General features: G+C 31.7%; 1 protein-coding gene across 1 annotated transcript in view; it reads right to left on the bottom strand.

Moving 5' to 3' along the window:
• Window positions 1–4,680: 4,680 nt before the first annotated feature.
• Window positions 4,681–11,723, bottom strand: part of LOC107457057 (very long chain fatty acid elongase 7-like) — a gene marked incomplete in the record, with an annotated part of 31,770 nt that continues 24,727 nt past the window's right edge. The window contains 1 exon segment of the mRNA XM_043041154.2: window positions 4,681–5,021. Coding sequence (XP_042897088.2) covers window positions 4,827–5,021 — 195 coding nt within the window.

The raw sequence follows: 11,723 nt of genomic DNA, 5'->3' as shown, positions 1-11,723 counted from the left end.
TACAGTGCTAAAAATTGGAATAAATCCTTATGAAGTTATGCCAAATAGTTTGTTCGTTGCAGAGTTATTAAATTTTTAATTTTATCAGAAATAAGTTTAGATGTTTTAAAGTCTCAGCATTCCTTTCAGTTGTTTGCTTTTTGAACACAAAAAGAAAGTTAAAGCATGATCTGCAGATGCTGTAGTAATCTAATTCAGTCAACCACCGTTATATAACCATCAAAACTCACATTTGGTAGAAGCCCGCTAGCTTTTAACTCTAAGAAAGACTCATTTAATGCTAAGATATCACGTTACCGTTAATGACTGTTATAGTGGTCCGAGTTTCTGGCAATTTGTAAGCAAACTACGCATATAACCATTCCGTATATTTCAATTATAAAAAAGAATATTATTTGTGCGAAATGTAGTAATGTATTTGTTAACTACTTTGTAATAAATCGAAAAAAAAAATGATATTCCAAGTAAAATTTTTTTCTGTTTGGGAAGAAAAAATGTCAAGCGCAAGTGACTGTTACAGCCATCTAGTTTTCATGGAAAACTGACAAAATGTGACATACGACAAGACAGTGCTATTTTTTTTCCTAACATATCACTGGCACTGAATTTTATATGGCAGTTTTAAGCAATTGAAATGACGTGTCTATCTGATCACGATCGTCAAGTCAAAAGGAAAGCGGCAACGAGTTTCTAGGGGGAAATAGATTTTTCTTAATGGAATTCTTTAGCTTGTCATTGACTAAATTCTCTGTATTTTTAACTTATTGATGAGGATATTGCTTTTGTGACGTGACGTTTTCTGCTGAATGTTTTTTTTCGCGGAAAAAATACTGAAAAAATTTATTTTTTAAATATAATTTTTTTGGTTCAAGACAAAAAAAATATATATATATGACATGTTTGAAAACTAGATAAAACTTTCTACAAAATCTGTATCTATAGTATGATCATAGGATAATAAACATGAGAATTACATTAAATATCGAACTAATGAAAATTGCACTGATATCATTACTATAAGAGTTTCAAGGTAAAAAAGGAAAAGGACTAATAGAGATTTGATATTTAATAGAAATTCTATTCTTGGATCTAGTTATATATGAAGAAAATGACTTTTGATTTCCCATACATTAAATGTTACAGTAGAAAGGATAGTTGTTTTAGAAAATGATCATTGACTCCGTACCTATTCAAGAAATATGAAAAAGAAATTCAAAGATTTCAAGCGTGTTTTCTATCTTTATCAGTGCTTCAGTGCAATTATTTAGAATTGAATATTCTTGAAATACAGTGAATATTGCAGTGCAAAAGTCGATATTTTTTGAAAATAACCGAGGATACTTCGGATATCTATTTGAATAATGTAACCTTTATGGTAAAATAAACTTCTTTTTTTTTGTTTCCGATTTTTTTACATTGTCGGGTTAGTATTTGTTTTATCTAAACTTTTCATTAGCATCGAAAAGGAACCATCAAAATTAAAACAGGGAAGATCTTTAGAAATTACGTTTTTATGGGAAGGGGAACACAGTGGGGACTTTTATTGCTAATTAATAAAATTTTAAAATTATGGACAAAAAATCACATTCTAAACTTTATTTGAAAAAAAATATTAAAAGATAGTCCAAAAACCTTGGTTTTTAAGAACGTTTAATAAAAATAGATTATTTGAAAGGTGATGGATTTAAGAATATACTGAGTGGATGGAAAAACCCCCAGGAACGTAATTCAAAAGTTAAATGAATATTTAAGAAAAGACAAAAATAAACAAATATCTTAAAAATAATGATTTTGGGAAAGGTTAGGAAAAATTAGGGGGTACTCCTCTTAGTAATGGAATGTATTTTTTAATATTTCACTAGCTTTCACAAGCGAAATTTTATAAAATTTCAAACGTCTTTTAGTTATTCTCCCTTATTTTTCAATTAAAGAACATCAAACCCCCAGCGCTGTTATCATTTGTTTGTATTCGTAATTCTTTGAAATTTTATAGATTTTGTAATAATTTTTTTCATTTTTTATAATATTTTTTATTTGTAATAATTTGATTTCCTTTGTAATAATTTTGTTTCATTTGTAATATTTTTTTTTCATTTGTAATATTTTTTTTTCAAATATGTTGTCGTCAAAAGTTTTCGATACTAAACAAAATACAGGGTTACACACTCACAAAAATATATTTTTCTAGCTTTTTTCCTTGACTAAAAAGAACATATTTCAAGAAAAAACTTTTGGACGCAAAATGCGGATCTTTGTGTTTAGCAACCCCCAAAAAATATAAATATATTCAAAATAAATATTGGTTGGGCTGAACGTAATACGAAATAAAACAAATCTTAAGTGTTTAAAATGCTGTTAGAATAAGCAAAGAAAAAAGTAATTTAAATTATTCAAGAAAAGTAACAAAATTGTTTTTTTCCATTTTTTTATAGAAAAAGGTAAGTTATTTTAAAATTTTGGTATTGACAGAACCACATTTTGAATAATAGTAGCCATTTCATTGATAAGAATACCAATAGTTACTAGTAGTAACCCACTGTGACATTCAAATATCTAAAGAGCTTATGTGAGTGTTTCTTCATTGTATAGTATGGAATTTTTAGAAATAAGTAAATATACCGAAGAGCCATTACATTATGACCACCCTGCTAATAACATGTAGGACCACCTTTAGTCCTCAAAACTGCAAACATTTAAAAGTTTATTGAATGAAAAAAGTGGTGAAATTATTATATTTTAGGAGTGAATGAAATTATGAAAAAAAATAGTGCGTAGAGTCCCTCGGCGTGGAAGAAGTTAAACTTCGCAACCTGCGACGTTAATTGTAAAAGAATCTGCAGTCGTAAAAGGATCACTAGTTCGATTCAACGACTCTTTTTCCTGCTCCGCTCGCTTCCACGCTCTGTAATCACGTTAGTCACGTTGTTAGGTAATATTGTGCATTTTTCCCTCGTGGACCTCTTGAACCAGTGGAAGTGCTTGTGGCTGCCTCATCGTCTCGTCCTGGAAAATGTATTAATGATGTATGTGAATACGTCATAANTCTATGAGGATCATGGGTCCTAATGTGCCCCATGAAAACATTGTTCCTGGGCGAGAAACCATGAAAACCTGGACGAGCCCATTGTTATAGATGGAGGGTGGTCTTAATGTAATGGCTCTTCGGTGTATATGCTTGAGAAATGATATACGAGCACGAGGGTAAAAAAAGTAATATCAGGAAAAAACTCGGAATTTTATTACATTTTCCTGTGGTTTTTAAGCCCATAAATCCAAGTATTCCTTCTTCTTTAGAGCTCTCGCCTACTCCAGGTTAATTTAGATACCCCTACTACGAGAGACAAAAGTAATCTTTCTCTTTTTTTCAACAGGCTAAGCACGTAGAATTTTGTTGTTAATTTACGTCGCACTAGAGCTGCACAATGGGCTATTGGCGACGGTCTGGGAAACATCCAGGAGGATGATCCGAAGACATGCCATCACAATTTTGATCCTCTGCGGAGGGGATGGCACCCCCGCTTTGGTAGCCCGACGACCTGCGAGCGAAGTCGAGCACTTTACGGTAGCACAGTTTAACGAGGACCAATACCGCACACCCTCGGTCCTTACGCAGACTGATCCAAGTGGGTCACCCACCCGCACACTGACCGCAGCCAGTGATGCTTGACTTCGGTGATCTGATGAGAACCGTGTCTTAACGATCAGTCCACTGCGGGACGCTAAGCACGTAGAATACGCTATATCATTCCCATTAGGCACAGTATAAATGATTCTGACTTTCGTATAATTGAACTCTGCGTTTATTGTAAGAAAATCCATGCATTCATCTTAACAAATTATGCGTTTATCTCAACAAAACTATGCGCTTATATCAGCCTCTCATCAAACATCCTAAAATTTTTACAGTTTTACCTATCCATTTATTTCACAGCTAATCGCGAAAATTTCTATTCGTATCCCGGCGTTCAAAAGAAAGGTAATGAAAGAGTATACAGACAATCATGGAGATATTTATTGCATAGGGGAAGGAATATCTCAAATTTAGCCTATTTTACTTACAACCATTCTCGTACGATATAGACTCATTTTGCCAAAAATTAGTCTCATCTAGAGAAATAATGAGAAGTATAATTTTTCATAGTTCAAGATGTGATGTTTGAGGTTCTTTATCTTATTATAGATTGAATCCGCTTAACGAGGTGAATATTATTTCTAGCCAGCATGTTAAATGTCAAGGATAATTAAGTGCTGCTTTCAATAAAAAACATTATCGATGAATATGTATTTTTTTTATTTTTCAAGATAAAAACGACAGTATTTATCGGACTAAAAGAATGTATGTCTGTTTTTATGAATACTCTCAATCCATTTCGATTGACCTGCTATATCACCTGACTTTAACTCCATAAGAAATTTGTTGGGTATTTTGAAACAGCTGGCTAAGAAATCATTCTCCTCATAGTTTAGTTAGTTAGGCAGGAGGCTAAATCTGGTTGTAACGTATTTGTAAATCCCTGTGCTTTCATTTTCTAAGCAAATTCAGACGGTTATCAAGTCCTGAACCAGAGTTATTCTGTATGAAATAGGTACTGTAGGTCTAATTTTTAATGGATTAAATTTTTTCAGGAGAGCTTTTATTGCTAATTATAAGATGGAAGTTTGTGTTAGATAGTCACAAAATTTAAAAATTTTTCTTTCAGACAATAGTATTATTCCGAAAGAAATTCTTTATTCTAGGAACATAAATTGATAAATGAATTCAAGAAAAACTTAATGAATTCTGAAAACATGTCTTTTGCTTTTCATTTTATGAATTAAAAGCAATGTCACTTTATTTTATCGATTACTTTTGATCGTATTTGAGCACTTCTATTTTTCAGAAAAGTTCGCAAATAGAAGTTAAGGAAGAGAATGAAAAATAAAATCATCAGAGTGAAAATAGTGATTTCTAATTTATCTGCGTGTTCGCAGCCAGTCACAAATCCTTGACCTAAGTAGACCATCGCGAAGACAAACTGCATCTAAAACAAAAAAAGAAAAGATTTTTGTTATTAAAAAGTAATTTTTATTACACAAAAAGCTATATCTCTTGCAGCTAATCGCCTTGTTTGTTTTATTATTGCATTAACCATAAATTTCCAAACTTTTTAGAACAATTGTCTATTTTGAAAGTCAAAAAATTTTCACTTATAAATAATTCGCTTTGAATAATTACTGTTTACATCGGTGTACAAGCAATACCATCTGGAAGAAAGAAAGCCGATGCACGGGTTACCATAAAGTTCAAACTTAAGTCCAAACGTAACAACCAAAGGTAAGTAGTCCACACGCAATGACACCTTTCGTATTTCTCCAACTGCGCAACTTAGTAATCCGAACTTAGTAACATCTTTCTTATTTTTGCGCAGTTTATGTTCGTTACGTCAGACTACTAAATTCATCCGTGCTGAGGCCTTCTTCCTTCTAGGAGATGTTGGTATAAGTCGAGCCGTTGCATATCCCTCTTTTTGTTTACGAGATCGCAAATTTCTGGTGTATCGGATGTATAAGTCAGCCGCTTAAAAATCAATTTGAAAATTTCTAAAATTAATAAAAAAAAAACCTCTTCAAGGATAATATTCAATCATCTTGGAATGAAGGGTTGTTGGAAAAAGAAAAAAAACTATCAAAGACGGAAAATATCCACTCCGTTTCTATAGACGCTATGTGCCAATTGGTATTAGACACGTGGTAAAATTTTGATTTAAAAGTTAGTATAAAATGTTTTAAAAAAGTGTGGAACTTTGAATTCTTTGAAGGGGGGTGAACACGATTATATTGTGGGACTCAGCTTATGACGATGAAGTAGAATTAATTGCAGAAAGGGATCCGCATATAAGCTTTACCCTGATACACCCCCGCAGGGGCCATCCAGAGATACTAATAGCCCACCAGGGTACTGATCAGTGAGCAACTGTTCAAATACGAAAACATGGGGCAAATCGATAAAAATCTAGCAGGTCTGTGCATATGAAAAATTAACACTACATTCTTTAAAATCAAGAATGCTAACAGGTCTAAAGAAGTCCCTTAACAAAACGGATTTCCAATAAAATAAAGTGCAGATGAAAAGATGTTCCGTTACAAAAGGAAAATCAAAAGATGAACAGATGTGAAGAAGTCACTTAACAAGCGGATTTCCAATGAAACAGGGAGCAAATGAAAAGACGTTCCGTTACAGAAGGAAATTCAAAATTTGGCGTAAATAACAGCACTAAAATTAAGAAGATCATGTCCTAGTATGGTTTTGCCAAAATTGGTCAAACTAGTAAGGAAAGATCTTTGCATAATTTACACAGAAAGAGGAATTACACAGTATTAAAACATGAGAAAAATATAGAACATGACGCAAAATTAAACCAAGTCGTTTTGTTTGTACATATGAAAAGCATTTTTTTCACAATGTGTGAACCATTGAAAAAACAGATGAAAAGAACTTGCTTTACAAAAGGTTATGAGTTCGTATATCTAAGTTCGAAAGAAAAGTTCCAGAATGTGTATCCACTTGCAAATTAGACAACACTAATAGCAGGAGTGCAAAAGAGTTCCATTTTGATTCGTCGAGGTGACCCCCAGTTGGTTTTCCAAGAAACTTGAATATGAATATATATGTTACCGGCAAAGTATGAAAAGCCGGCATTCTATAGAATACCTAGGCATTGTATATAATGCCGGATGTTTTTAGGCCAAGTATGAAATATGAGAAGTATTACCTTTCCCTAGGCATTGTATGTAATACCTAGGCATTCTATAGAATGAAAAATGCTATTTAGGCAAAGTATGAAAAAACGTCCTGACGAGGTTATTATACAAATGATGCGCATTTTTCAAAACTAAAAATGTTACTCTGAAAAAATAATGAGAGTGCTATTAAAAAAATTATTCAAAATGCGTAAAGAAAAATGAAAGTTGTACAAAAAATAATTTATGCCTTTCTTATTAAGGGAAACAAAATTGATGATAAGGGAATTTCATAAGCATAACTTAAGAAAGGCAAAGCATAATTTATACCTTCTAATTAAAGGAAATAATGATATTCTAACCGAATCGGAGATGTATTTTATACTTCGCCGGTTTCTCATTTGGCATTCTATAGAATGCCTAGAAAATGTGTATTATAAATCCTTTCATACATTGCTGGCTAGCTTTAAGAATTATGTACAATGCCTAGGCATTCTATAGAACGCTGGATTTCAAACATTATAGGTATGTCTTCCTTTAGAACGCGGGTTGCCCCATCGTTCTTGCCATTTTTCCAGGTTTATTTCATTAAGTTTTGTTCAAATTGAACGTTTTGAAGGTATATCGCTTAAGTCTACGTTATCTTTCTGGCAAGAAAGTTTGACCTGGCTGTCAGCCTCTTCGCTGCCTAAAAATCCTCTATTTGCTTTTATCCAGTGGAATTTTATGTTGTGACTATAGTTGGCTCTTAATCATTTCAACTATGTATTTTGTATGTTTGGATTGCTCAATTTCAAAAAGACCGGATGAAGAATCTTTATATATGTGTACTTCTGTTTTAATACTGTAGACATGCATCTAATAGATTCACGACTACAATATACCCTTATGTCACCTGGAGCACGGTTCAAAGTTCGGCTTTAAAAACAGTTGAATGATCGGTTAATCTGAATCTGTATTTTTGTAATAGGTGATTATCAATGTAAACAATAAAGTCACATCCGACTCTGAAGATGTTGTTATTTATAAGCCGAGAACCATCTGTGTATATTTCAATACCGGTATTGTTTGGACAGCTATAATCAAAAGGAATAATTTGTATGTTTGCTGGTGGGATTATTGGGATAATAGGGTTTGATATGAATGATTCGTTGTTTATACGGTGAAAGTAAATATTTGCGAGTCTTTCTTATGTATCTATTGTTAAATGCAAAGGGATGGTCCAGGCTAGTACTTGGAACGCATCCGTTGACGTTGTTCTGCAAGGTTTTGACTATTGATAGTAGTGCTAATCTTTCGATCTTCTTAATTCTTTGGAGAGTTCTTACTTAATGATTGCTCCATAGAGAGCTATTTTTTGTTCGCTATTGTAATATATGTATTTCTTAATTTGTGGGCTCATGCCCCAGTCGATCCCGGATTGCCTGTTTAATTTTGTTTGAAATTTTGCTATTTTTGGCTGGAACATGTCTAGACGAGTCACCCAAGAGAGCCAACAGTTTAGTTGGAACACAAGGTAGGCTATGTAGTGTGAAATTCTAATACTCTGTCCATTTAACTTAACTGTTGGTTTCCTGGTTAAATTTAAAGCTTTATTGAATTTTTTTTAAAGTTTTCAGCGTGCTTTATTTTTTTGAAATAGTCTTGAACGAATTATTTCGAATCCATTATTCCTAATTTCACTGCCAGATATTTAAAGTACATTTTCAATGTAATTACGAAGGATGTTAAATATATCTTTAGAATAACTTTATTCCTAAATCTTTAGGTTATGAAAAATGCATATTCTGTCTTTAATCAGCGTTTTTATATCTTCATAAATCATCAAAATACGTTGTCTCTTAATTAACTTACATTATTACTATCCCTTAGTAGAAATATTATTGAATTCACCACTAAAAAGACACATTTTGAAACAAACTGAAGTGGAATATATGCATGGCTCTTTATCTTTCATGCATAGTATACTACCCAACAATACTGATTGTATCGATTGTATCGATTGTAACTTGTATCGATTACTTAGGTTGTTATTTACAATAACAGCTTCAACCGACCGTAAACTGAGCTTAGTTATTTACGGAGATCTGGACTTTATTTATCTGTAAAACCTATTTTTTTTGTCTTACTGCTTTTCTGTTTATAAATTTAAAAATATTCAGAACAATTAATGAAATTTTTGGACCAATTTAAAATTATCGACAAAATTATTGGTTCAAAATTTGAAAAAAAAAAAAAACGTTAAGAACTGCGCAATATATAAGTATTTAAAGTAGTTTTTTTTCTTTTCTTCTTCTTCTTTTTTTTTATTTATTTTATTTTTTTTTTTTACTGAGTATGACTGGAAAAATTAAAAAAAAATTGATTTTATATTTTTGTACTCAATTGTATTTGGCAACTTATGAAAAAAGTCTGACTTTAAATATCTTAAAAATTTAAAAAAGTTTTGAGCCCTTTTCTAGGTAGTTGTACTTTTTGACATGAAGCTCAAAATGATCATGGGTTTTCCACAGATACCATTTTGTAGTCTTGCAAATTACACTGCCCTATAATTGCCGAACAGCAAGATGTAATTGTAAAAGGGAAGAAAATATTTGAAATACTTTAAAAAGGAATTGGATCTGTTCTTTTTAATAAATGTTTCATAATTCAAAATGAAATTTGTGGAAAACCCCTTCTCATTTTGAATTGTCTTTTAAAAAGGACCGAAGCTACTTAGAATATTGGTGGGAACTTTTTAAATTTTTAAGATGCTCAATGCAAACTTTTTTCATTAGCTGCCAAATATGATTGACTACTAAAATAAGTTTTCTGCATCTACGTACGTTAGATACGTGTTTGAAATAATTTTTCCTTTTTTTCCTTCGCAAGCGCAGTATGAGAGAGCTGCTTTAAATGCTCATATTTTACACATTTTTATCGATTTGTTTTAAAATTTTAAAAAATAATTTTTTTTATTTATTTTAAATTCCTCCCAAATTTTGTTTAATTTTATTGAATATTTTTAAAGTTAGGACAAAGAATATATGCAAGGCCAATTTCTTTTTTTTTTTACAAAAAAGTCCATATCTTCATAAATTATTAAACTAAGTTTACGAAACTTTACGCAGTTATTAAAAATAACAGCCTAACTAATCCATTCCAGTTACAAGCATATTCCTTGATTTTCTGACATAGAGTGTTCAAAAATAATTGTTTTCTTTCGTAATTTATTCTCTGTCCCTCAAACATTTGAATGCTTCAAACTTCATTGTTAAGTATGAAAAATCGCATGAACGGAACATCTTTAAAGTTACAAACTAATACACTAGTAATTGTTGAGAAAATCAAAAAGATGCAAAAAACTGAAAGTGTCGTCTCTTTCATTATGGTAGCGTAGTGTATATCTGGATACCTTAGGAACTGATACCTTAGATAAATATCATTAAATTAACTATTAAAAAGCCACATATAGAAACAAATAGAAGTGGATAATATATCTGATTCTTCCTCTCTCATACGCTTCATGAAATATGGTAAATTATTGAATTAAAGGTAAAAGCGCTTTGCATCGAAATCAGTTTAAAGGTAAAAATATTTTTGTTGGTCGTCACATTTATCATCTCTTAAAAATTTTGTTACATTTTTCATAAATAAAATAAAATTACATAATTAATTATTCTAAGGGCTAAATTTTGAGAAACATATTAATGAAGTTAAGCTCAGACAGATTACTATTTTTCAAGTTTTTATCTCTTCTGTCCTTTTTAAAATTTACATTTTTTGTTTGTCTTCCTACGTCAAAATTCTTGATGGTCCAAGACAACATTTTGATGATTTATGTTGGTTTCAGTGCGATTCATGATGGTCACTATTATCCAACTGTTTCCGTTATACGTTCACACTTATTGATACACCAGCAAATTATATGGTAGCATCTTCCATCATTCCATGATGGAAGACGCCAATTTAATACTATGACGGCTAACCATTAAGAGAAGTTTGTTTCTCATGGACCAAGAATCCATGATGCATTTCCATGATGGTTAAATGGTAAATTCTTGCGGGTTCTCTGGAATAGTACTCTCAAAATAGTTTTTAATTTCCATGCATGTTGAACCGTCATAAATCAGTCCAAATTTCCAAACTGGGAAGATGGCTGTTCATGATCGTTTCAACATTTGATTTCTATGATACTATGATGGAAATTCCTGATGATCTTTAATGGTACAGCAATGCATTTCCATGATGGTTTAATAAAAATTCTTGTTGTTTCAGCAGGAATATACCATCAAAACAAGTTTTTATGTTGGCCCTTAAAAAATCAGGGATCCAACATTGGGATGAGGGTGGCTCATGATCGTTCCAACATTTGATTTCTATGATACTATGATGGAAATTCTTGATGATCTTTAATGGTACAACACTGCATTTTCATGATGGTTTAATAAAAATTCTTGTTGTTTCAGCAGGAATATACCATCAAAACAAGTTTTTATGTTGGCCCTTAAAAAATCAGGGATCCAACATTGGGATGATGGTGGTTCACGATCGTTCCAAGATTTGATTTCTATGATACTATGATGAAAATTCTTGATGATCTTTAATGGTACAACAATGCATTTTCATGATGGTTTAATAAAAATTCTTGTTTATTCAGCAGGAATATACCATCAAAACAAGTTTTTATGTTGGTCCTTAAAAAATCAGGGATCCAACATTAGGATGATGGTGGTTCACGATCGTCCCAACATTTGATTTCTATGATACTATGATGGAAATTCTTGATGATCTTTACTGGTACAACAATGCATTTTCATGATGGTTTAATAAAAATTCTTGTTGTTTCAGCAGGAATATACCATCAAAACAAGTTTTTATGTTGGCCCTTAAAAAATCAGGGATCCAACATTGGGATGATGGTGGTTCACGATCGTTCCAAGATTTGATTTCTATGATACTATGATGGAAATTCTTGATGATCTTTAATGGTACAACAATGCATTTCCATGATGGTTTAATAA

Source organism: Parasteatoda tepidariorum, chromosome 4, assembly GCF_043381705.1.
Source record: "Parasteatoda tepidariorum isolate YZ-2023 chromosome 4, CAS_Ptep_4.0, whole genome shotgun sequence".
Taxonomy (NCBI): domain Eukaryota; kingdom Metazoa; phylum Arthropoda; class Arachnida; order Araneae; family Theridiidae; genus Parasteatoda; species Parasteatoda tepidariorum.
Note: the sequence above shows the minus strand (reverse complement) of the source record. Positions and strands in the feature narration are given on the sequence as shown.